Source organism: Rousettus aegyptiacus, unplaced genomic scaffold (genome assembly GCF_014176215.1).
Source record: "Rousettus aegyptiacus isolate mRouAeg1 unplaced genomic scaffold, mRouAeg1.p scaffold_m13_p_7, whole genome shotgun sequence".
NCBI classification, from domain to species: domain Eukaryota; kingdom Metazoa; phylum Chordata; class Mammalia; order Chiroptera; family Pteropodidae; genus Rousettus; species Rousettus aegyptiacus.
The window spans coordinates 90,999,176-91,026,605 of record NW_023416310.1 but is presented as its reverse complement, the minus strand read 5'-3'; the positions used below and the strand labels follow the sequence as shown (position 1 = coordinate 91,026,605).

The following is a 27,430-nucleotide window of genomic DNA, read 5'->3' as shown; positions in this document are numbered from 1 at the left end:
TTGACAAACAGGAAGGAACTCTTAAATGACTTAGTTCCACAATTTGGGGCAGATGTATATTTAAAGAAATGTTGTTGCATAACAGATGCTGCCTCTTCCTAAAATGCATCATACCAGAGCCAATTTTGGAAAACATAAATATGGTGTGGGTATATTTTGAAAACTATGTGAACATAATAGATCTTTAATTAATATTTGTGGCTTCCTCGGGAAATATTTGTTTTTTAAGGCATCTGTCTTGCAAAAAAAACACATTTCTACTAGTGTGAAGGAAATTAAAGGAGGCATGGAGGTTAAATTTTGTTTCTGAGCTTTGCCTTTAGGGTAAAAGTCCAAGTTATTTTTGTCCTGAAGTATTTTATTGTTCTATTAGAGCAGACTAACAGCATATTCTAAACTACTAAGTAATTTATATAAATTTCATTTATTATCCACCCTTGCGTGGCATTTCTGTGCGCAAAAGCACTTTCACATTATTATTATATCATTTGATTCTCACTCAGCCCACTTTATTCCCCATTTAGAGACGGAGGAAATTAGGCTCCATCTTTTTGATCTGTCTTAGATGGGAGGATCTGACGCCTGGCTTTCCAATTTCAGTGATAGTCCTTCTTCCCTTTGCTCCAACCCTTTCTGCAAATAATCACTTCTTGGCCTTTCTGCTAAGATCAAGTGTAGTATCTGTCCTTTCTGCATGTGATGACACAGTACATTGAAAGGATTTAAAAATCGGCTTTTGACTCAGGCAGACCTGGGTTCATTGCCTGCTTCTGACACTGCCCCTGTGCCTCTGGGCAAGCTATATTCCACTTTGAGTCTCTTTTGTGAATTAAGCTAAAAATAGTACCTCCCCCCTCATCACCATGGACTGTGGGAAGGATTAAATGGAATAATGCATGAAACGAACATAGCAGAATGTTCCATAAATGTTAGCCATTGTTGTGTTATTATGTAATCTACAAAGTATGCTGGTTACACTGCATGAAATACTTTCAGTTTTTCAAAGATACTACTAATACATGTGAAATTGAACCCTGAAATTTAATTTCTTTTTAATAGTGAAGTCATATGCTAGATGCAAAAGATAGTATTTCACAAAGACCCTAGTGAATGCCTGTTCTAACTTTTTTTTTTTTTAAGAAAAATTATCTTTTGCTTTCTGTGGCTTCAAACTTCCTTAATGTTAACATTTGTAATAATCCAAGCCATATGAAATCGCCATTTTTTAAAGTCATAAACAACAGAACCTCGGTGATTTGAAGTGGCTCAGCCCAACAGATCAACAAACCTCCCAGCAGATGAAAGAAAGGATTTTTCTAGTTGCAATGAGATTACTGAAAAAATTGAGGTTGGAAGGAAAATTATTCCATTTTCAATACATTTTTTTTTTCCCCTGAACAGATGAGAGAGCGATGCCTCCCAAGAATTAAAAATTAAAGCAAACAACTTTCTCTGTCCCAAAACCCGCACATGCATACATAGTCCAGCTCCAAACGAAACCCAGAGGGTGAAATTGTGTCTCAATGCCTGCAAATTTCCAAGGAGTGCACCAAAAGTACTTGACAGTGACCGCTGAGGAAATCGCAGCTGTTGAAGTCACCTCCTGTGATCTTGCCAAATGTTTGAAAGGGAATATGCCTGCGTGCGCGCGCGCGCGCGTTTGTGTCGGGGTGGGAGGTGGAGGTCGGAGGTCAGGGTGCATGGGTGTGGGGTTTGGAGTACCTGGGGGAGGCACTCTGCTTGCCTCCAAGTGAGCGTTCGTGTTGTTTACTTCTGTGTGTGCCCATGCCTTTCTGCTTCTGGGTGCTTCTGTGTTTCTGGCCGCGTCTCTGTGTTGGACAGGGGTGACTTTTCGCCTGTCGGCTCCGGTGTGCGCGCGAGTGAGGGTGCTTGTCGGTGCGCTGGACGGGCGTGTCTCAGTGCCGTGGCTGTGGTTCCGTATAAGCCTGAGCATGTCTGTCGGGGTGTATGTGCGCCTGTCCGTGCGTGTCTCCTTGGCCAGTCGTCTCTGTTTCCGAATGCGAGGGAGTGCCCGTGTGCTGCCCTTCTGCCCTGAGACCTCAGGCCACGCAGACGCCCAAGGCGGACAGGTAGCAGCCACAGAAGAACCCAAAGCTCCCAACTGAGCTGGTAAGCACGCCAGCCCCAGCTCCAGCCCTCCGGGACCAGCCAGGGGAGCCAGAAGGGTGGTGTCCCGCCCGCGGTAAGCAGCTGGGCCCCGTCCGCGCCAGCCGCAGGAGGGGGCGGGAGAGGGGAGGGGAGGGGCGGAAAGCGGAGGGGGCCTCGCCCCTTTGGGGCTGCGGGTGCGCCATTGGCGGAAAGTTCCCGCACGTCACCCGGGAGGCAGTTCCTCTAAAGTCCTGCTCACATAACGGGCAGCGCGCACTCCGAGGCGGCTGCTCTAGGTCGCAGGCTGGGACTGACGCGCTCCGCGAGCCCAGAGCACCCCGCAAGCTGTGTGCAGGACGCGCCCCCACCACACCCACTCCACGGCCGCTGGATGAGGCTTCCAGGCGTCCCCTCGCTGCCCGCACTGCCCCGCCGGAGGTCCGCCCTCTGAGGCGCGGCCAGTGCGCCGGCGGCCAGTGCGCTCACCTGCCAGACTGCGCGCCATGGGACAACCCGGGAATCGCACCGTCTTCTTGCTGGCGCCCAACGGAAGCCATGCCCCGGACCAAGACGTCACGCAGGAACGGGACGAGGCATGGGTGGTGGGCATGGGCATCGTCATGTCGCTCATCGTCCTGGCCATCGTGTTTGGAAACGTGCTGGTCATCACAGCTATTGCCAAGTTCGAGCGTCTGCAGACGGTCACCAACTACTTCATCACCTCCCTGGCCTGTGCTGACCTGGTCATGGGCCTGGCGGTGGTGCCCTTTGGGGCCAGCCATATCCTCATGAAAATGTGGTCTTTTGGCAATTTCTGGTGCGAGTTTTGGACTTCCATTGACGTGCTGTGCGTCACGGCCAGCATCGAGACCCTGTGCGTGATTGCAGTGGATCGCTACTTTGCCATCACGTCACCTTTTAAGTACCAGAGCCTGCTGACCAAGAATAAGGCCCGGGTGGTCATTTTGATGGTGTGGATCGTGTCAGGCCTTACCTCCTTCCTGCCCATCCAGATGCACTGGTACCGGGCCACTCACTCAGAAGCCATCAAGTGCTATGCCAACGAGACCTGCTGTGACTTCTTCACGAACCAAGCTTATGCCATTGCCTCTTCCATCGTGTCCTTCTATCTGCCCCTGGTGGTCATGGTCTTCGTCTACTCCAGGGTCTTCCAGGTTGCCAAAAGACAACTCCAGAAGATCGACAAATCCGAGGGCCGCTTCCATGCCCAGAACCTCAGCCAAATGGAGCAGGATGGGAGGAGTGGGCATGGACACCGCAGGTCCTCCAAGTTCTACTTGAAGGAACACAAAGCCCTCAAGACTTTGGGCATCATCATGGGCACGTTCACCCTGTGCTGGCTGCCCTTCTTCATTGTCAACATTGTGCATGTGATCCGGGATAACCTCATCCCTAAGGAAGTTTACATCCTCCTAAACTGGGTGGGCTACGTCAACTCTGCCTTCAATCCCCTGATCTACTGCCGGAGCCCGGATTTCAGGATTGCCTTCCAGGAGCTGCTGTGCCTGCGCAGGTCTTCTTTGAAGGCCTATGGGAATGGCTACTCCAACAGCAATGACAGATCTGACTACACAGGGGAGCAGAGTGGATGTCACCTGGGACAGGAGAAAGACAGCAAACTGCTGTGTGAGGATGCCCCAGGCACGGAAGACTTTGTGAACCGTCAAGGTACTGTGCCTATTGATAGCATTGATTCACAAGGGAGGAATTGTAGTACAAATGACTCACTGCTCTAATGCGGTTTTTCTACTTTTTAAGAATCCCTCCCCCCAGCAAAACACTAAACAGACTATTTAACTTGAGTGTAATAAATTTAGAATAAAATTGTATAGAGATGTGCAGGAGGAAGGATAGCCTTCTGCTTTTTCTTTTTTATTATTATTATTTTTCTAAGCTGTAAAAAAGAGAAAACGTAATTGAGTGATTGTTTCTTGTACAGTTCAGTTCCTCTTTGCATGGAACTTGTAAGTTTATGTCTGAAGGGCTTCGGTCCCAGAGGACCTGGGGCTGCTATGTTTTGATGACTTTTCTGCCTATCTACCTCATTGGTCGAGTATTAGGGGTAATATATTGCTGCTGGTAATTTGTATCTGAAGGAGACCTTCCTTCCTGCACCCTTGGCCTGGAGGACCCGGAGTCTCGTGGACCTTGCAGCTGTGAACATGGACTCTCCTCGCTCCTCTTATTTGCTGAAACAGGGTGTTGTAGGCAGGGATTTCAGGGGGAGCTTCAGTTGTTTTCCTGAGCAAAGTCTAAAGTTTACAGTAAATAAATTGTTTGACCATGACTTCATTGCACCTGTTTCTCCAAACCCCCTTGCCTGGAGTGTGGTTGCCTCCCCCATGGGAAACCACAGGTAAACTATGTGTAATAACTATGCGTAATAACTGCACAGTGAGTTCCTGTGGGATGGCACAGGAATGACATGCCCTTGCGTTGCTTAACCTTTTCATTGGCCTTCGAATCTGCCGTTGCCAGCCCGTACCTCTCCTAACGCGAGGGCCCAGATCAGATCTGCCTGCTCCCAGCCTAGTTCGTCTCGCTGGTCTTACGGCGATTATTCTGCGTTGTTATATCAGAAACACTGACCCACAGAGATGGAGTTATGAGCATCTATTGTGTCCCTCTGTACTCCTCCACCACCCACCTTCCAGTTCTACTTGCTTAATAATAACTGCTTATATTTGTGTCTCTGCTGTATCTTATAGTGGAGAGCTTCGTGCTGCATCAGAGTTTGGCATTTGCAGGGTAAGGAAGATGTTTTTGTGAAAAAACTGCTAACCTCTGCCCCTTAATTCCAAGGGAAACTGAAAAGGCATCGGTCAGAGAGAGAAAAGCTGGAAAACACTTAACCGATGACCGCCTTATGACCTAGACATAGTATTTTAACCCCATCCTCCTCCCTTACTTCTGTTCCTTTTCCCCCTCTCCCTGTGGCTCTGCACTGTGATTTGGTCCAGATAATCCTCTGCGGTGGAGGGCTGGCCTGTGCCCTGTCCGATGTTCTGCATCATCCTTGGATTCCACCGCTTCCGTGCCAATAGCACCCCCTGAGTGATGACAATCAAAATTGTCTCCAGATATTGCTGAATATCTTTTGAGAGATGAAATTGCCCCTGCTTGAGAACCACAGATGCAATTCAAAAGTCCTCACAGGTTTTTAGATTCTGTCAAATGTAAGCACTTTATTCTGCATAGTCTCCAAGACGGTTTTTTTATGGTTCACCCGGTTAGTGACAGAGCCTGGGCCAGTGTTCTTTCTACTCTATCCTGCTACCTTCCGAATGTACTTTCTAGCTGCCCAGATACTGACAGCGAGACGTGAATTGTTTGGGAGGGTTTATCAATGGAGGCCAGGCCCGGGAGCCGTTACTGCCTGTTTGTGGAGATTTGATAATGCTGCTAAGAGGCGCATGAGGGAAAATCACAAAAGTAAACACATTTCTTCTCCCACCCCTTTTCTATTTTTGCCTGTGTGTCTGAGCCAGAGCTTGGCCCAGGTTTGACTGAGCGGATCGTCCTCCTTGGCAACGCCAGCCTGGAGATCAGCCCGCAGGGTTCATTGCCATTTCACTTGCTCATCAAGCTGACTCCACTTTTCTCTTCCCTTCGGCCCCAGCCAAGGTCCCCAACCAGAAAAGCACTGGCCTCTTCTGCTTCCTGTCAGCTCAGTGATGGGTGTCTGGGTGAGCACTGAGCTCTCAGGAGAAAGTTAGGTGCTCACGATGTTGGAACGTACCATGGCGAATTGGAGAGTATGTGCCATTTGGCACTCTTCCTTTTTTCCCTCAAGGGTTTTCATACCTGTTATCACATTCTCCTTCTTTTGCTCTGAGCTCCACACCCAGAGATGCAGGCAGCTTCTCCAGCTAACCTTCACACTCCTGGCAACCTCATTGGATCTTGAATTTGGGAGAACCTATAGGAAGCATTTGACATCGGGAGAGACCAAAAACCCGTGAGGGGGAATGACCTGCCCAAGGTAAGAAGCCAAAGATGTTAGAGATGGGGCTACAGCCAGGGAGCTGGCTTTCACTCTAGGAACTGGTATATTCTCTCCACCACACCCCCGCTGAATTCTGCCCTTACCCTCAACTGTGGAGGCTCTTCTCTGGGGCTGTCACATAACAAATTCATTTCAGTGGATGTTTTTATTGCTTTGGGGTTCTTAACAGAAAATTCGGGCAATAAATAACCCTCCTTAGGGACAAAAGAAAGAATTGTTCTCTTACTCAGCAAGAGTCCACGAGGATCTTCTCAGCATTCTGGGAAGCTAGGCGGTTCCTTAACTCTTTATGACCCATCAGGAATTTCAAGCCACTGTAGGTAGAAATTTTCCATAGTCTCATGTCGAGGGAGGGAGAGAGAGAGAGAGAGAGAGAGAGAAAGGAAGGGAGAGAAGTTGAAAACTTTTCTGTTCTCATTTGTAAGTCCTATAGGCAATAAATATTATTAATAGACAATGTTGTATATATACTGTTTTAGTTAGAGGAACGTCTGACATAATTTCAGTTGGAAGTTCAGGTATAAATGTTAATTCAGATTCCCAGCTCAAAGGGAGTTCAGCCATATTCCTGTCCCTTTAGGAATACTTTACAACCTTTGATCAGTTTAAGGGTCTTGACAAGCAGGAGCATTTTGGGCGTGTCTCAGCCGCTGGCTTTCTATCTCCTTTTGTTTTGCTTTGTTTCTTTTGGGGGGCAGGAATTTGTCAGTATCCTTCTGTTTGCTGACAGGTTGGTTATATAAGGTTAGTGTTGGCTTCATCATCATAAAATCTTTGCCCGGACAGCAAGTTCTCAGATTCTGTCAAATGAGAACCTTATCCTGAGAAGCCGACAGGTGTGCACAGTGGCAGGACACGGTGGGCCTCCCCACCCAGATCATTACTGGGAAGGAATCTGGGGAAAGGAGCTTGGAAATAAGAACTGTCGTTACAGGGTGCTTAGAATGTTCTGATGAACCTATTGTCAAAAGAAGCCTAGACCAGAATCAGATGAGGAATATTTATGGAGCACTTACTATGCACAGTCTGAGAAAAATATAGGCTTCACTCTCTGCCTTCTGTAACATAACGTTAATGACACTAAGTGGACTCTTTTATGGAATCTTACTAAATGTTAGGGACTGCGCTAGGCACCTTTTAGGCCTTATGTCATCTCGATGTAAGTGGCATAATTGCCTTCATCTAACAAAGGAGTGAACCGAGGCTCAGGAAGGTTAAGTAACCATCCAAAGCCACACAAATGACTACTTGGAGTCAGGACTGGAACCCAGACCTATGTGAGTCCAGCACCCGTGGAGCCTAGCACACCTGCAAATCAGGAAGCAGCATAAGGCAGCTTATAATCTGTGCCAGAACAAGTGTAAGAACTGGGAACGCAATACCTTGTTGAGAGAAGAGGGAGATTGCCGTGGGTTGGGGCAAGGAGGAATGTTCTCGCCGAACATGTGACTGCAGGGTTGCTGGGGCCTGGGACAGGAAACCAATCGCTGAAATGCTAGTTTGCTTCTCTGAGTCTTCACTTTGTCTTTTCATCAGAAAAGTCAGTCCAAACTGAAAAGAGGATATGAAACCTTTAAACTAGCACAAGGTAGAGCAGAAACACAGTCTGTCTTACATCCTGGCAAATTCATTTTTGGTTCCAAAGTTGGGAAGTTCTAAAATGATCAGTTAGCTGAAATTTGGGGGAAATTTGGCAGGCCTAACTGGCCCTATGGGTGTGCTGTCCATTTTGAGCTACGTTCTAGGCAAAAGGGAGATGATTTCTGACAGCAGAAAGAAAGGAGCATCGATGCACTTTGAATGAGACTTTTCCTTGACAGTATAACTTCCACTAAGTCTAGCTCTGTGCCTATCTCTACTTCACTGACAGTGCAAATATAATGTGAAGGAGGAATTTTTGAAATACCTAAAGAGAACAAACTTCCCAAGCACTTTCAAGAACTTGAGAAATGCTGGTGTCTTGAATAAGAGGCAGGGTGAGGTGCGGAGGCCTGGACCTGGTTCTGTAAAATCATGGGGCCAGTGCGGGCATTCTCTAGACTTTGCTCGGCTCTGAATTTCTATATATGTTTAGAGGCTAATTGAAGTTAATGACATTTGACATAAAAATAATGGTCGACCATCCCAGCGGTGGTCAGCTTGAAGAAGAGAATGATGCGAAGGTGGACTATTTGGTGCACGATAACTGCCTTCAAATGTTTAAAAAACACTGGAGGAAGAGGGCCTTAACAGTTTTACATGAAAAGCAGAAGGCAAGCAGAACCTCACGGGGTGGGGGAGATTTCAGCTCTGGTGAAGGAAAAACTTTTCTAAGAGTGAAATAGTTTATCTATCAGAATAGCTAAGCCTCATTGGGAGCATCCAAGGGAAGCTTAAATGAAGCTCCCTGCAGGATGAAGCACACGGGAGCTGGACTAAGATCCTTCCAAACCTGAGAGTCTATGTCCTTGAAAATAATAGAACTGAATACTTTTAGGAAGTAGTCAGATCATTCCTTCATTCCAGCTAGCCTTCTGCCCAATTCCTCTGGATTTCAGAGGGTTCACTGCATTCCTAAACAGGAAAACCTCCGGGGGAGTCAGGATCTCAGCCGTCCTTGGCCGTGGTGGAAATCCAGAAATAGAGCAATAAGGTTAAGCAGTTTTCCAAACTATTAGACCTTTTCATCAGCTGCTCTTCCCATGCCTTTTGCAAATGACCTACTAACTCCCAGAGAGAAAATATCGAGAGCTGCACAGTCCTCTCTGCAAAGGCTATTACGTCCTTCCCCACCCTTGGAATCGCTGTACTTCCTGTGGTCTTTCCTTCACCCTCACAGGCATGGGAGGAAGGAAGGCAGGTTTCTGGCCAGCACAGAGCACTTCGGAGCCCTCTAGTCCAAGAACCTGGAGACGTGGGGTCTGACGCAGCCCGGCCGCTAACCAGCTGGGCAGCCTCATGCAGGTCACTTCTCTTTAGGTCTGTTTCACCATGTCCAATGAGAAATGGTTTCATTTACATGAGTCCTATGTTTCCTTCATTCTTCAAAATTCTGTAAGAATTCAGGAAGTCTTCAGAGAGGCACATCTGGCTCCATCGCTTTTATTTTAAAAGCACGTGGTTTTTTTTTTTCTTGTTACATAATAAAACTCATTGTAGAACATTTACAAATGTATGAAAGCACAAAACAAGATAAGTCACGGCATGGGCTTGCTCCCAGCCTTTATCCTTAGCATGGCTATACAACGTACATAAATACATATGTTTAAATAAAAATGGAATTAGATTATTTATATGCTTTTAGACCCACTGCTAATACTTTTACAAATGCCTCCTGAACACTTTATGATCCAGATAACATAATTCCTACTGGTCTATTGGTCTGGCAATATACAGTGGTCAGCAGTTCTCAAATTTTATGGGGGTACAAATGAATCATCACCCCACAGCATCTGGACAAGCAGAGCTGAGCTGGGGCCCAAGAATCTGCATTTCAGCCAGGTTTTTCCAACACGGGCGGTCCACAGACCCCATTTTGAGGAACAAGGTTGCAGAGATACATTTTGTAAATTAAACAGGACGTTCCCTCCCTGCCCTTGCTAGTGGATGAGGAGATGTTTCTATACGAGTGTCTTTGAAAGTGTGCTCTCCACACCTGAGCTCTAATCTGCTTTCAGAACATGGGTTCTTTCCACCTTGGTAAACGCCTCTGCCCCAGTTTGTGGACTTGTGATAAAATAAGTCTATTCAAGTTATATAGTGACCAATACCTACCGTTCGAAGAGTGCAGCAGCTGGTTTCTGTGTCACAGAGTGCCTCCCTTGAGGATAATGACTAATGATTACATTCGTCCCCATTTTATCAATAAGGAAACTGAAACCTGAAGGGGTTGCCGATGACCACACAACCCTTAGGAGTAAAACCAGGTGCCCTGAACCAGAGTCCCCGCTTCCCCACTAGGATAGGGGGGCTTTGCCCATCTTGGGGACCGCGTAAGAGAACAGGAGGGAGGCAATGCTGAGAGGACATTTCTGATGGGTACATTTTGTCTACGCTCCAGGGTTTGAGAGGCCTGACTAATTTCTGAGCCTCAGAACTGAGGGGCAAGCCCATGCCGTTTAGGTCGGCTGCGGCTAAGCATAAGCCAGGAAACCAGATTGCACTGAGAGCTGGCAGCACGCTCTCCTTCGCCGTCATTCAGCGTGGTGGGAGTCAGCTGCCCCGGGCAGCCAGGAGGCAGAGGGAGGCACCGGGCAACAGCACACTGGTTTGTGCTGAGTCAAATCACTACTTTTGGGTCAGGAAGCCTTCGACGTCTGGAAATGGGGTTCTCTTCCCGTTTCTCTGCCCAGGTTTGTGTCAGCATCTGAGGTTTCAGGGTTTAGAGAATATCAGGGTGGGACAGGCACTGAGCGAACCCATCACCTCCTCAACGCACTGACCTAGAAACCCAGGCTGAGGAAGGCGGGCTCAGCCGTAAGGTAGTGCAGGGGCCAGGAGATAATCATTGTTCTTGGCTTGTTTCGTTATTATTTTTCCAGTGCCTTGAGGGAAAGGCTGGAGTTTCTGAATGTGTTCATTTATCCAGGAAGAGAAAACAATTTTTAAAATCACAACAGCAACACCCATGACAAAGCAAAAGGAGAGTCCTAGGGAACTCCTGTTATCTTTTTAGCCACACCATATTGACTTTGCAGCCTGAGGTCTTGTGTCTAAAAGCCACAGCTGCCTTTTTGGTGGTGGGGTGGGGTGGGGGGAAGGGAGAGGTTCCTTCGGTATCTCAATTCTGTCTCTATTCTGGTACCTAGTTTTTCTCTTTATAAAAAGCCTATTATATGTTTCTTAATATTGTAGACGACCCCAACGATCTCTTGGCGAGTTGTTTTGTTTTGTTTTGTTTGTTTTGTTTGAGAGGTACTCACCGTTCTCATGATATGTATTGCATCAATAAGCCTGTTCTGCTCACAGACATCCAGACAGCCTTCTCGTTTCAGTTCCCTGCTTCCTCAGCCTAAGAGAACTGAGGGTCAACCTCAAGGGCCCGGGAAGCCAGCCCTAGAAACCTCTTTCTGTAGGATCATAGAAGGGTTAGTGTTATCAGTTTTGGTGAGAGTTTCCTGACATTATTGTATTTTATTGCAGTGGGTCTCAAACCCTACAGAGCCCGAAAATGATTTGGGGGAACTTCCGAGAAAATAGACCCCCTGCCCCTGAGAGTTTGGCCTAACAGGGCTGTGGTTGAGGGCTGGCGATCTGCGCTTTGCCACAGCTTCTTCCGGAGCACCGTGAAGAGGTGCTCTAAGGATCACAATTCAGGAACCGAGAGATGACACTGTCTTCTCCTTCCTGCCCTCCCCTGCTCAAGGGCACAAAACGTAGGCGTGTAAAAAATGATCCCATACGGCGGTATGCATTGTGAAAATAATAATGCTGTCGAATAAACAGAATCCTAATTTTCTCGTGTTATCAAATAAAACAATATAGGTCAAAACAGTTGATAAATAAAACGTTACTATAAAAGAGGAAGGGGATAAGCGCCTTGAGCAGTTAGACACTTAATTAGAAATGTGTTTAGTGACAACATAACATCGACACGGTTATGGCCCCAATAGCATCATCGTCACCTGGTCCCAGACCCTTTGCATGTAGCCTGAGAGGCGGCAGCACAAGAAGAAAAGGGGATTTTACTTCTGTGATCAGCTCCTCATCCAGTGCTCCTTCCTGCTGGACACTCTGCCTTGGTTGAGTCAAATCATACGAAGTTCTATATGAATCAGTTGCCTAAAGTACATAACCCTCCTACTTAGAAATCTGAATGGGGACCCACCCATCCGCAGAGAAGAATATGACTCATACGTATACATACACCTCCACAGATGCACACACCCAAATAAACACACACACACACACACACACACACAGACTTTGGCATCGGTGCCGACACCCATATCGACACAGATACGCACATGCATTTTCACAGATACGTGTTCACATCAATATTTGTATTTATTCCCACATATACACACGTATAGGACACAGACATACTCAGCCCTAAACATTCTCCCTTACATAAATACACACGTAGGGGTTCCTAAGCACTCTTCTGTGTGCTTCGAATCGGCAAACATGCCATTTCATGTAGTCATGGTCCCTAAGTGCTACCTGAGGACAGGTTCACATACTGACCCCTCATCCTAGGTAAGTTTATACAGCCATGATTTAATACATGTCTATTGTGTTCATATGTGCCAGGACCTATTCGATACTAATGATCAGTGGGTGACAAAAACACTTTATCTTTGCCTTTACTGAGTCTGCGTATAATGGGAGAGGTAAGTTTTTTAAAATGCATGCAGAGTTGCAGCTGTGGTGGGTGCTATGAAGGGGTACAGGGAGTTTTGAGAAAAACTGACTAATACAGAGAGCTCAGTAAAGGTTCCCCCCAAAAAATTAGGTTTCAGCTAAGAGCTAAAGGGTGGCTAGGTCATTTCTAGAAAAAGTGGGGAGGGAAGAACATGCCACTCAGGGAGAAAAGCAATGTAAATGTCCTGGGCTAAAAGGAAGCCTCATGCATAGGAAGGACTAAGCGAAGGTGAGGTGTAGCTGGTGTGCAGAGACGGGGAGCACAGAGGGTACAAGCCGAGCCTGCCAGAGGCACGCAGGTGCCACACGCGAAGGCTTTTTAGGCTGCGTTAGGATTGGGGTCTTTATCTTAAGAGCATTTAGAAGTCATTGATATGCTTATAGCAGAGACCAGATTTGTGTTTTGAGACGATCCCTGAAGACAGGCCTACTCATGCAAAAGCGTTCTCAGGCAGCTAAGTGCAATCCTATGGGTTCATAGGTATACTTGTGTGTGTTTTCTTAGAAATGCATACTCACATGTAAGTATTGTCTTGCAAATGCTGCCTCTGTGAACACACCCATATGATTTATACTCATGGGATACATAAACCCAGTGGGCGCTGGGAGGCAGGGCCACACCCTCCTCGCTGGGTACCATCAGGACTAAGCCAGTCCTTGGGGAGGGACCGGGGGAGTGGCGGATGAGAGTCAAACCCTCTGACTTTGGAGTTTGGGGCTTTGAGGTTTGGCCTCATGCATGGGCCTCCAGCTCTGTTCCCTCTTCTCTTGGCTCAGAGCACCCAGTGACAAGGTGGAGTTTCTTCCAGAACACGATCATTGACTATTCTTGGCCTGGGCAAGGAGGGGAGGATGGGCAGGTTGGGTTGCATAAAGATTGCCTTGTGCCCTCCCAGAGTTGTAAGCAGAGCCTCTGGCCAGCTCCACGCCTGAACTGCTCTTTGCATAGACTTGGCAAGACCAAGAAGTAAACATAAGGATGGGAAATCAGAGGTCTGTAAGTCCTGGTGGGGACCGTGGGGGGACTCGAAGTAGTGCATTCCAGAAGTAACCACTTTGGGAAATGTGACACGACACTGGAGGAAGAAACGGGACAAATCTCGGCAGAAAAGCCTTTTTAAGGCAAGACGTCTGACTCTGTCCCTCATTGCCTTGGCACGATAAACTCATGTACACACGTATTTACACGTTAACAAATTTTCCTCCAGTGGGTGTAGCATTTCACAGCAGGGGAAGTAGCAAGGAATTTATCAGCCACAACACCCTGCCTTATTTTCCCTGCAATGAACTAGAACTACGCTTGTGTACATTTTGCCCCCGTTTATCAGCAAAGACAGCGAGGGCCTTGACCAGCGCCAGCGACAGACCCCAGGAATACCAAGAAGAACATTCATGCAGAATTAAAGACTTACCTACAGTTTTACATCCCAGGACCGTAAAGAGGTTCCCAAATAATTTTTTCGTAGCCTAAAGACTCCTACCTACTGAGATTTTATGTTTTCAAATGTGCACTTGGAAATGTTTTCTCCCATAATTAAAAGGAATTATATAATGTAATTTGAAGCTCTTTTTATTTTGCTTCAGGCAGTGTAAGGAACATCCTTCTTTTCTCCCAGTTGGGTGCTCTTTTATGCTATCCTGGCAGTGAGCTACCAGATCCATCAAGTGCTGAAGGCCACAGCACTGTGCTTAAGGGGACACTGTGTCGTAATAATCCCTCACATCGATCCAGCACTTGGCAGTGTACAGAGGGCTTTTATATCTGCTATCCTATCTAGTCCCCACAACACGTAAGTCAGCATGATTGTTCCTATTTCACAGATAAAAAGACCGAGGTTAAAAGATCTGCCTACAGGCATGGAGCTAACAACACATGGCAGGGTTGGGACTTGAACCTAGACCTTCACACTCATTCTCGAGAAACAACACAAGTCTGGCTATGCTTTGCCACCATCCTGGGACCCAGGGGTCTTCTCACCATACCTCTCTGCTTTCTGCTGCATTTTATCTTATAAATTTAGGGTTAACACTCCCTAGCACTGAAGCCACAGCTGCCAAGCTACAGGTAAGCAATTATCTGCTCCAGGGACGGTCCCCAGGATGCTTTCAGTATTGACAAGCCCTGAGCTTGGGTGAGCACATGCTGACAGTGGACTTTGCCCAGCTCTATCAACTATGGTATAGCCTCCAAGCCTTTTGTGTTCCACGTGCCAGACACCAGATGTATGTTCGCCACATCGGAGCTACGAGATGATGTGTTTTGCTTTCTATACCTGCCCCGCTGGGGGGCTCTACTGAGGCTGTCCTTGTTCCCTTTGCCTAACTCCTCTTGAATCAGGGTGTTTCTGGGGTAGGATCCAGTGTGATTTGCTCTAATCCCACACCCACCGGGCACGGGCCAGCCTGCTGTGAAGGGCCAAGTTCCACACCTCGATAAAAATTGCAGGCTCTGAGAAGTATTTCGACTTCTTGAAAACAGCTTGTGTTTGGTGGAAATGTTTTATTTTAGTCATAGCAATTAGATGTTCTTGTTTTGTACACACATCTTCCAAGAGAATTGGCTTCAGTACAGGTGAACAGAATGTAATGGGTCTAGGAAAGCCCGCGGTGGATGATAATCCCAACCACATGGAAAACTCCTATTGGCAAATCTTTTCCTTGTAGTGTCAGCTGATCTGGTTTACTTAGCTTTCCAAGCAATGTGTGATTAATTCACTCATTGATTTCTTCAAAAGATCTTTGAATATATGTGTGTGTGTGTGTGTGTGTGTGAGTGTGTGTGTGTGTGTTGGAATCTGTGCTAACACCAGAAGCTATAACCATAACCAAGGTGGACATGGTTAGTCCCTGTTTTTTAGTTTCTTATGGTCTAATAGGGAAGACAGACAACGAAAAGGGAATTATAAGTGCTATTTAGATCAAGTTCCCTAATAGTAACACCAGAGAAACTTAAATATGCCATGAACAGATGTAAAGGAAGAAAAATTGGTTTCTGGATTTTGCCAGTATTTTCAGAAAGATATCTGGTATCTTTCGGCCTCAGACTGGCCACCAACCAATCACAAAAATATGACTATTTTCCTTTTAAATACCTCAGGGGAAAAAGTGAAGTTGGTGTCTCTCAAGAATATCAACTGTCTCAGTCTTGGCCCATCTCTGGAATACTGTGTCCTGTCCTGAGGGTCACATTTTTCAAGAAAAGGAGGGCATTTAGAGCCTTTCTGGACTTCCTGTATTTAGCAAATAAAAATATAAGATATCCAGTTAAATTTGAATTTCAGATAAGCAACAAGATCTTTATTTATATACTTGTATTCTAAATATTGCATGAAAAATATTTATACCTCCCCCCCCCAAAAAAAAAGAGAGAGATTGTCTAAAATTCAAATTTAACTGGGCATCAGTCAGCCAGCTCTTCCAGAGAATAAGAGTGAAGATAGTAAAGAAACCCAGCACTTAATCTCAAAACGAATGGCTGAGGGAGTCTGGCTTTCCAGCGTGGAGACGGTGATAGCGAGAACCTAGATGTGTGTAGGGAAGCATTTTCCAAGCTGTGTTGCTAAAATATATACCGGAAATAGCAAAAGGTGTGCTGGGAGGAAAACAAAGGTTTGAGCTCAAAAGTCTGGGAGGCGAAAAGTTTGGGAAGCGTCGCATGCCCAGTCTCCCCGTTTTGGGGTTCACTGTCTGCAGCAGCACCGTAACAGTTCAGAACACTTTGCAGGAAGCATGCTTGCAGGCTGGGTTTAGCCTAGCACGCCCACAGAATGTCATTTATGGGCTTTTGTCTGTTTGGTTTGATATGTTTGCTTTATAGCAGACACCTATTAACATCATGCAAACTTCCTACGCTGCTCCTCACACTTTGAGGAACGCTGGTGTTAAAAAAAAAAAATGAAAGTTGTCTTCAAATACTCCCAAGTGCTGCTGCTGGGTGGGGAGGAAGTGGAATTCATCATCACAAACCAGAGGGCAGGTCTGGACCCAAGGCATGGACACATCTAGGGGACAGACAAAGACCAGAACTTTGTAACAATTATAGTAGTCTGAAAGGTAATTTCAGTTTCCTGTTTCTAGAGACATTAAAGCAGAAATGAGTGCCCTCAGGGACATCAGAGAAAATTTTTCTTCTGTGTGAGAAATTCTCAGGGGCTGCTCTGAAAGGTATGTTCGAATAAAACATTAAAGGGACATGTACGAGCAAACGTTCTTTAAAACGATACCCCAAGTTCTACACCCTTTCCACAGTCTGAATCGTTCCCTTTTGCATTCACGTTCACTGTGTTCTCTTCATGTCTATGTGAACTCCTTGAGGGGTTTGCCCCTCGCAAGGGAGTGATCTTTGCTCTGCCCAGGTTTCTTGGCTACCGGCTGGCTACCGTGGATCTCAGCTATCAGAATCCCACCTCCCAGCCTCTGGGAGGGGCTCATAAGCCTCAAATGTAATGGGGAGTTCACAGCAAAGCCTTGCAGCCCATTGCTCTAGGACTGGGGGGCTGCCCCACGCAGTGTCCGTGTCAGGACAGGACATTTGGTGTCAAAGAAGCCGACAGAGGGTCAAATCCTAACTCTGCCCCTTCCCGAGTCCATGACCTGGAGAAATTGCTTAGTCTCTCCAAGCTGAATTTCCCTCTGTGAAAAAAAACAGAAATGATAACACTGCAGCATAGTATTATGAAAATTAAAAGAGATTTAGAGTACTTAAAAGACCCAGCAGGCTGTCCAGTACATAGCGGACATTGAGTAAATGTTTGTTGGGTGAGTGTGAGCGTTACCACGATGGTAAAACCTGTCAAGGAAGCTGAAGGACTTCTTTAGAAATTTCCTAATTGGTGTGCCAAGTTGTCAAGCCCCAGCCAAAGTAATACACTGGAAATTGTCTAATCTCTGCCACCTTCCTTTCGAGAATCTGTGCTTGAGATCAGAAAGTGAGGCATGCGCATTAGAGAGCACAGCTTTCCTTCCTGCCCTGGACCCGGGGGTGGGTTATCCCCGTTCTTGGTTTAGGTGACTCTGCAGCCTCTTTCATTCTGGGCTCTAGTCCTCGTCTGTAAGATAAAGGGGTTGGACTAGGGTTGCTTCTAGGTTCCATGAGCTGTGCCTTTGAATTGGAGCAGTGAACGCAGATGTTTAACTAATATTAATGGTCCATGGGACTTAATGAAAAAAAGACCTCTCCAAACTAAAGCACTGTGTGTGCGTGTGTGTGTGTGTGTGTGTGTGTGTGTGTGTGTAGCCATGGCAACATACACTATACACAAGGTGCTTTGAAATCACTTTAACTTGTGCCTGTCTGTAGGTTTGGCAAATAAAGAGACCCAGAATTAGTTGTGAAGAAGTAAGGTGAGCGCTGACCCAGGAATAGAGAAAGCCGGATTCAAGTCCCAGTCCTGCCTCTGCAGGCAAGGCTTCTTCTCCATCTCCAGGGTGTGACACTCCCCTCCCTCCCCATCCTTCACGTGAAAGGTTTGGTCCCGGGATCTCAAAGCTCTGTGTCTCTTGGGAAAATGTCTCTGATCTATTTTCGCAGAGATTTGCATGCTCTCCACAAGGATTATCATCTGGCTGACTCAAATGGTGCTTATTTCTTTTGTTTGATCTGCTTTGGTTTCATAACAAGCTCTACAGCCAATTTTAGCCCTTCTCGGATTAAGGGAGTGTCAAAATGAAGGTATTGGAGCGTTTGTCATGGTTTCTGCTGGGGATTCTTGCCTGCCCCTTCCCCACCCCGCCTCACCCTTCCACTTGGCACAAGCAAAACCCCTCCCCCTCTGTGGATGACACGCTAAGTGGAGTCTGGTTTTCACATTAGCTGAGAGGAGGCCCTGAAGTCAGAAATCCTTGGCACATGAGTCACTTTGTCTCTTTATGCCTGTTTCCCCCAACTATAAATAGGCAGAGTCACGCATCTTCTCATCTCCCAGTGTTTGCAGACCCCCATCAAGCGGGTCTTGTGCAGGTGAGGTGTCCCTTTCCCCTTGGTAGGTCTCTACTTTCACAGGTGGCTCCCTCGAATGTCTCGGCCCACGGGGACTCTCCAGGAAGGCAATATGTCCCTCTGTCTCTCTGCTTCCTCTCGTGGCCCCCTCCAGAGCCCAACCATCACTGACTGAGTGAGCTTTCTAACACGCAAAAGTCGGCTTTGCTGTAAAGCCTTCGGGGGCTCCCTGTGACCTTCAGGATAAAGGCTACGGTGCGTGGACTCACAAGGAAGCGCAGTGGCAACTCACACCGAGAACTAAGGACACGCCCCACAGATACCAGCATGCAGCGTGCTTCTCCATTAGGGACTGTGAGGTGCAAGGCAGTGTGCTGGGAGCAGAGAGGAATGAGCTTGGGTCCTGTGTTTAAGAAGCTCACACCTATTTAAAAAAGGTCAACAGGTACACAAAAATAATGTTTTTACTTTTCAAATGTTGGAAGTACTCTTAGAAATCATCGACCTTGCCCAACTGTCTGATTTTACAGTCATAGAAACTGATGTCACAGAATTGGCAAATTTTAAAGAAAAACATGTCTCGCAAGAGGTCTCCCAGCTTCTACTCTGCCTCTACCACCAGGAGACTCTCGCCGCTCTGCAGCCAGAGTCATATTTCTGAGTAGCTAGTGACCTTGTCAGTCTCTGTGTGAAAGTTTTCTGGGTCCCCATTGCACTTACAAGAGAAGCCAAAACTCTTCCCAGGCTTGCGGTGCCCAGCGCGGTCAGGCGCCTGCAGCTGGGCCCTGACGGGAACACGCCTCTGCCAGATCTTCAGGCTTCTTAGCGTCATTCAGTCTCAGTCCCGATGGGCTCCCTCCAGGGGTGCCCTTTCTGACAAGGGCAGAGGCACAACCCCACCCACCCTCTTCCCGTCACCCTGATCGGCTGAGTTCACAGCACATACCACCATTGACATCGTCTTGCTTGTCTACTGATTTTCCTTCTTCATTATCTGGGTCCACTCACTAGAGGGTAAGCAGTGGGAAGGCCAAGGTTTGCCTTTGTCACTAGTGTCTACAACATAATTGACTCATAGTTGACACATGAATATTCGCCGACTGACTAAACAAATGAATATATATTGAGGAAATTTGAAAGTGCAGAAGAGCATGAAGCAGCAATTAAAATCACTCATACTTCACCCTTCCAGATATTACTTCTGTTCATATTTTGAAGTATTTCTTTTTCTCGGGTCTTTTTTTCTATATATATATATATAGTATGATATATAGCCTATATTTAATAAAAATGTAGATTATGTTGAATGATGGTTTGTATACTGTTTTTTTTTTTTCACATACCATTATATCGTATCTCCACATGTTGGGAAATGAAAATCTTTTAAAATATTATTTTAAGTGCAGCATAAATTTTCATATGGATATGAGAAAATTAATTTAAGTATTTCCCTATTGTTAGACACTGATACTTTAACTTTTCTTTTTAATCTTTCTCCTCTCTACCCAAAACTTTCTGATAGAATTTTGTTTTGTTTTTTTTTTGTTTTTTGTTTTTGGTTACTAGAGTATCTGGTAACCATTCCTTAGCAGGAATAGCTGGGCAAAAGGTGTTACTTTCCAGGAAATGTCAACGGACCAAGCCTTAGTTTTGTAGGTTTTCTGTGACCTCTTTCAGTGGGGATTGACTTAGTCGATTATCTAGTTATTAAGGCAAAAATATGTGGTTAGTATAAGGTTGTGTTTTTAAAATTTCCTGCTTGAAAGATAAATCAATTCAAGTGTTTGTAACTGAATGAAGTGAATGGGGAAATGGAGGCCAGCCCTCATTCCATCTAATGTGGACACTCAGCCCAGGAATGTTGTCCTGTTGAAATTAACAGTCAGGTAGAAAAGACTCGAGAGTTTCCAAATCTTCATTGACATGAAAACTTGGTGAACTGAAAGAATAACAAAGATTACTCACTCTCTCACTTTTTAAGAAAAATGAAACCGAGACTCAGAGAGAGGCCACCTCTTGGCTAGGGTCTCATAGCAAAAAAAGTGAAGCCTCTTTCCTCCTCTCTCCCCTCTCTCCCTGCCCCTCTGTTCTTTGCTTCCTCCTTTCAGAATTAGTCTTTCATGAACCAAATTTCGGAAAAGATTTCACGGAACTGGAGGAGCTCTAAAAGATAAACGGCTTCAAGCTCTTCATTTTTGAAGATGAGGAAATGGAGGTCCAGACGAGGGAAGGGCGTTGTACCGGGTCACCACACCACCAGCTGGAGGCAGGGCTGAGATGAAAACCCACTTCCTCTCCCTTCTCATCCCTCAAGTCTTTCCACTGGCCCAGCTTTGTGGGCCTCATAGACTCGGCACTTAGCAGCATCTGCCTTTGGGCTGACTCTCCTTGAATGCCAAGAAATCGTGTTATTCCACATAGAGAACCGAGCGATCAGAGCCTCCCCTCGAAGCCAGCTGACACTTGCGCGGCATTGCCTGTGAGCACAGCACTGCACTAGGGCTGAGGCTGTGACAATACGTACAACTAAACAGCCCTCTCACAGCAGGCCCCGCCCCATGGAGCACCGCGGTCCCTCATGCATGCAGACTCTACTTCCTCGCTCTTGCCGCGCTGCTCACGTGGTCTTTCGATTGTTGCTCTCGCCCACTAGACTATAAGCTTTCTGAGAGCAGAAGCCCTTTTTCCGTCTTTGTTTTCCCAGCATTCTTTGTCCTACTTCACAAATCGGGGTCTGGTCCATAAGCGATGCTCCAAAAATATCTGTTGCATGAATGAGTAAAAACATAGTCTCTGTGTTAGTTCACTCAGGCTGCCACAACGAGAATACCACAGACTGAATACCTTAAACGATGGAGGTTTATTTTCTCACCGTTCTGGAAGCTGGAAGTCCCAGGCCAAGCTGCTAGCAGGGCTGGGTTTTTCTGAGGTTGCCTTCCCGCTGCTACTTCACATGGTCTTCCTCTGTGTGCCCACACCCCTGGTGTCTGCGTCTCCTTAGAGGGACACCGAGTCAGACTGGATTCTGGCCTTATTTTAATTCAATCACCCCCCTTTAAAGGCCCTAGTTCCAAATACAGTCACATTCTGAGGTAGCGAGTGCTCAGGCTTCAACATATAATTTTGAGGGAGCACAATTCAGTCAATAACAGTTCCCTACTCTTTACCAGCTCATACTTTAATAAAAGGGATGGACACACAAAAATGGAATGGTAAGATAAAGTAATAATTGCTATAATAGGGGAAAGTAAAAGCTTTGGGGAACCCAGATAATGGGTAATGATTGTGATAGCTGTCTCACCGAGCATGCCATGGCTCTCCTAGGCATAGACAGTATTATTTAATTTAATACTTGCCAGGATTAAATGTCAGCAACATATACTAGTGCCTGCCATGTCAATCACTGTGCTAAAGGCTAGAGATCCAAAATTATATAAGTTTAGATCACAGTAGAAAGGCTCTCGCTGTTTAATAAGAAAATGGACACATACGCATATGTCTGGTAAACTGCCTTAAGCCATGTCTGCCATGTTTTTAGCTCCTACTGGTTATTCTCCAGGTGATTTAGTCTGTATCCAATCAGGAAAATGAGAAGTCTTTTGACGTAACAAATGTCATATTATGGTGAACACTTTGCAGATGAAGAAACTAAAGCATAGCCAGTAAGTGGCTTGCCCCATGTCACACAGCTAGTAAATTACAAGCTTAGGGCTTAAATATACTTATTTTGGCTCCCAAGTCCACTCTTTTTAACTAGCACCCCACACGGCTTCTCCATGACAAGGAATCTTATTCTCACCCCAAGAGAAGGTGGAACATGAGACCACTACAGAAAAGAGAAAACTTCAAGCCGACCCATGAAGTGGGATAAAGAGAGCAGGGAAGAGAATAACAAAAACAAACAAACAAACAAACAAACAAACGGGATTGTAATAGTCAAGATCTGTTAGGAGATGTCTGAGCAGGCGGCATAGAGAGCTGCCGAGTGGGGCGAAGCTGGCAAGGTAACCCAGGGTCAGATTAGGTGAGGTTTTGTTTTATGTAATAATAATACAAGGCTTGATTCTCTAGATGCCGGGGAGCTATTGGGTATTGTAGCAAGAGATCATTTCATCTTACCTCTTCCTCTCATCAAAAAGGAGATCAAGCTCCAGAGAGAAGTGACTTCCCACGTCCACACAGCTGGTGGCAGAGACGACGCTATAACTCAGATTTCCCGATCCCAGTCCAGTGTTACTCTCCCTTAGACTCTGCCTTCATAAGCATATGAAAACTGACAATGTAAAAAAAAAAAATTTTCCCCACATTTTCCCAGTTTTCTATCCAGTTTTCACCTGCTTTCTTTTTTTTTTTTTTTTTTGGAAATTGTTCATTGCCCTAAGTTTTAATCAATTATTATCTTCACATCTGAAATAACTACTATGGTTCAAAATCAGAAAAATCCTATAGAAATTGCTAATAATGTGGTTCCCCATATGGCTCTGTAGAATGTGGTCAACTGGCTCACTGTTGCGGTTTATAGACTAGAAGGACCTGTATTTCTTATGTCTAATAGATACTTAGAGACGTAGAGATAAACTAAACGCCACTCTGGCCAGGTTTCTTTTACCAAACAAATATTTTGAGGTCAGCAAACATTTACTGGTGCCTGCTACATGCCAGGCACTGTGCTAGAGTCTCAAGAGTCAAAGATGTATAAACTGAGTTCCCAGGTGAAAGGTCTCTCCCCATTTAATAGCGAAATGCACACACACACGCGCACACACACACGTACACACACGCACGCACGCACGCACACATGCACGCATATATGCATGCGCGAGTCTGGTATGCTGTCTCAAACTGCATCTGCCCTGCTTACAGTTCCTCATACCGTGATTCCCCACCCAAGGGGTTCAGTCTGGTTCCAACTACGAAAATGGAAGCCACTCTAGGTCTTTCAACATAATAAATGTAACATATAAGGACTTGGACGCACAGGTGATAGGTGAACAGAGGAACCAGAGATTGGCAACGCAGGAAGATACCCCTGGAGAAACACAGGAGAAGGCGGTGTTAAAATAGCCCAGGAGCCAGAGCATTTATTTAGCAGGAGCTAGAGGCACAGGGCAGTGAAGCCACTGCTGGAGGTGCTGCTGGAGGCAAAAAGAGGAGATTTAGCAGTAGGCTTCTCCCCCTCTCTCCCCTAATCTTCTATCATAGACTCCCATCAGCCGAACTTGCCTGGAAGCCACAGGGCACACGGAGCCTGGAACATGTAGGTCACTGTGATGCAAAGCAGAGCAGGAAGCATGAGGAAAGGTGCAGAGAACAGGGGCTGAATGGCACCCTGGGGTGACCTTGGGCAAATCACTTGTCTCTCTGAGTCTTAGTTTCCTCATCGGCAATTTGAGAAGAATAATACCTCTCACGTTTGCTGTGAGACTTACCTGAAATAAAATATGTGAAAGCACTTTAAAAGCTTCAAAAGGCACATATGTATACAAACGTCAGGGTTTTTACTATTGGTTCTAATCAAAGTGTTTGGGACTTTAGGCTCTTAAAAAAAAAACCAAACTGGGTGGTGCTCGAGTGTCATCGGGCACATTGTAATGCCCAGCTCTTTACTTAGGGGAAGGAAGTAGCTCTGCATAGTACCGTTCGTTATTCCATCAGCCTTCAAAAACCACTGACGGATTTTTGAATAAATTGTCACATAACTGAAAGAAGGTCAGAACCAGTTTTTGATTTTATTTAAGGATATGTCTGTGGTTTTGTATCAAAAGGTGACAAATGAAGAGGATTCTAGAAATTACTTCGTGACCATTTAGTCCACCTTTTTCATTTTACAAAGGGCAAGAGAGAGGAGGGTGTTTGCACATTGTCACAGGCCAAATTCTGGGCAGAGAGACACATAGCCCAGAAGAGGCTCCCTCCTTCCTTGATGGGACCTCTGCTCCTCAAACCCTGGGGCTTCTGATTAGTCCCATGTAACGATCTGTACTTTCAACTTCTCCTTCCTTCTTTTCCATTCATCTTTATGCCTCCCTTCTTACCTTTTTGTCTCTTATCTCTTCTTTCTCATAATATCTGACAACTCAGTTTCACAGACTTACTTCTCTGTACTCTGCTGGTGGAGAACAAGAGCTTAGCCCTGAGTTATATTTATTTTAAACTGAGATGCTGTAAACTTTTCTAGATAACTCAATTCCCTCTATGTTATCAGGTGTAAGAAAGTATCATCACAAACTCTTTAAGACCAGTTTTTCTGCCAACCTCAGGGCTTGCTGTGAAAACCGTAAGATATAATCACTTCCTTTCTACCAGCAGAAAATACAGGCCATGGCCACAACTTCTGACTAAGCACAAGGCCACTCCAACCAGGCCCATGAGAATGGCAGTATTTTTACCGATGGCACAAGGTGGTTTGACACTCTTAGCAAGAGTGATCCTGTCTGCTGTGACTTTTAATATATTTCAGTGGCACGTGACATTGGTCAGTGGATGATAAAGTCAAAGGATGTATTCTCACTTGTCAAATGAAGAGATTATGCTTTGATGGTTAAGTTTCCTTCTACCACTGACATTTAAGAAATCAGTATCCTTCCACGAAAGAAGGCCTATTATGGTCACGGAGGCACTAAGATAGTAATAATCCCCTGAGTAACTCATGGAATTCCCATGGCCTACTGTGCATTGACATTTTGCTGGTGCAGAGTCTGTGGCATCTTAAAATGTCAGAGCTGGAAGAGCGTCAGTTATCATTTAGAATGAGTACGTTTAGGAGTCTGGGATGTGAAACTGATCCCTTCTACAGAAATTCACTGTGCCCATGCCATGTGCCAAGCACTACAGAAGGTCCCAGGGTACAGCAACGAGTAAGACAGAGGCGGTATCTGCTGCCAGATATGCATAATAACAAGGAAGCTAAAAAAAAACTAAGCTAGATAATGATAGTTTGCAATCATTGCTTGAAAAGTAATAAAATGTGATGGATCGATTCATTTTATTCAATAGCTATTGAATGACCTGGGGTGGTGACACTTCAGAGGAGATCTGAAGCTCGAGAAGAAACCAGCTGTGAAAACCAGGGTGTAAATAAGTTATAGGCAGGCTAAGGAAATAGCGTGTACCAAGGCCCTGAGGCAGAAGAGCGTACTGAAGGAGTAGAAAGGCCGCCAGTCTGGTTGGAATGTAATAAGGACGAAGTAGCATAAGGACTGGCTGGAGGAGTTGGCGGAGACTGAATTGGCCTCCGGGGCCCTAGTAAAGAGTTTGAGTTTTATTCTAAGAATGGGAAACCATCAAAGGCTCTTAAGCACATAAGTGACATGATGTGGTTTACATTCCTTAAAGACTCCTCTAACTACTGGAAGGAGAATGAAATGTAGAAGAGAGAGTGTGGCTATCGAAATAGTCCAGACAAAAAATGATAAACAAAATTAGTAACAATGGAGATAGAAAGAAGTGGAAGGATTAGAGGTATGTCTAAATCTAGAGCCTATAAGACTGGCTGATCTCTTGGATACAGAAACTGAGAATCAGAGGAATCAAAGACTTGTAGGCTTTGAAACAGCTGGATGAATGAATGTGCCCATATTGATGTACTAAAGAGTATCAGAGGTGGCTGTGATTAGAGGAACCTATTTATTATAAAGAGACACTGGGTTCTAAGGGATGCAGGTTATGTGGTAGTCATTGGGTGTGCTTTTTGTCCCTGGGGACATTTGGCAATATCTGGAGACTCTTGGTTGTCAAGACTTGAAGGGGAGAGGAGGTTTGGGGTGCTTCTGGCATCTAGTGAGTAGAGGCCAGGGATACTGCTAAACATCCTTCAATGCACAAGATAGCCCCTGTAACAGAGACTTACCTTGTTGTTTGATATTTATGTAAATGAAGACCTGAGAAAGAGGAGTCACTCCTGAAGGACTGTTAGGAAGGAGCCTGGACTCACTTTTGTGACAGAGGCTAACAGGAGCTGGTGAGCATGGGGCTGACAGAGGTTCCTGTGGGTGGGGCTGGAGCCCCAGAAGAGGGCTGGGAGCCTTGGAAAAGTCAGAGCACCAACTAGCTCCAAGCAGAGAGCGCTGAGCCCGGTGGGAGGCCAGGTAGACACATCGCCAAGTGAGAACTCACTCTCTGGGCAAGAGGATTGACAGAGATGTCTGGGCGTAAATCAAGGGTTTCCAGGAGGAGAAAGCAGCTGAGAATCCTCAGGGGAGGGCTTCTTGGGGCTGGTTTCCAAACCAGAGAGTCTGCCCGTTCTCATGACTGCCTGTACAGTCAAACTACCTAGGGAGATCTCACCTCAGAGACAGTTATTAAATGAGTCTGGCTTCGGGCCCTTGCTCTTGAATTCTAAAAGTTCCTCCAGGTACTCTGTGTTGACAGCCATGGATCTAATCCAAGCATCGAACACCAAGATGCCTCCAGGGCCAGAAGATGGACAGATCAGGCCCACCCCAGGGGGCGGCCTGTGCTCAGCTGGAACCCACCACTGCTGTGTAGAAAGCAGAGCTCCCTGTCAACAAACCTTCCTGTTTCCTTGTTTTTATTTATTTATTTTTTTCCAAGAAGCCTAAAATCCAGATTTTTTTTTTTTTAGTGTTAGCTCCAAATATCTTAAAATTCCATGCCAAACAAAACATGTATGCAGAGCACATTAGACCTTTGGGCTGTCATGTAGCAACCCCTGATCCAGTCCAGTGGTTTTCACACTTTTTTTTTTTTAGCCGCAGGAGGTTTTCTCCAAACAAGTTATTTTGTGGAACTGCTACAGATTAAATAAATCCAAGCAGAACTTTGTGGGAGCCGAATGGCTCTCCTTCCTGCCTAGGCAGTTCTCGTGTTGCTGTGTGAGGCCCCTCTGGCTCTGGGGAACCTCTGTGGTCCGTTTGTCAGATGAGGAAACTGAGGCCCTGGAGAACACAGTCTCAGAGCAGTACCAACCCCACAGGGCCATGTGGAAATGTGTGGGAACATTTGGAGTTGTCGGAATGACAAAGCAGACACGACTGGCCTTAACTGGCTGGCGG

General features: G+C 45.9%; 1 protein-coding gene and 1 pseudogene across 1 annotated transcript; both read left to right on the top strand.

Annotated features, from left to right (window-relative positions):
- Nucleotides 1–642: 642 nt before the first annotated feature.
- Nucleotides 643–804, top strand: LOC118605832 (annotated as a pseudogene).
- Nucleotides 805–1,672: 868 nt separating this feature from the next.
- On the top strand, nt 1,673–4,417 carry ADRB2 (adrenoceptor beta 2). Its single transcript, XM_016150330.2, has 2 exons — nt 1,673–2,130; nt 2,380–4,417. Exon 2 carries the CDS (start codon nt 2,613–2,615, stop codon nt 3,864–3,866), a length of 1,254 nt encoding a protein of 417 aa, XP_016005816.1. The 5' UTR covers nt 1,673–2,130; nt 2,380–2,612; the 3' UTR covers nt 3,867–4,417.
- Nucleotides 4,418–27,430: the final 23,013 nt, after the last annotated feature.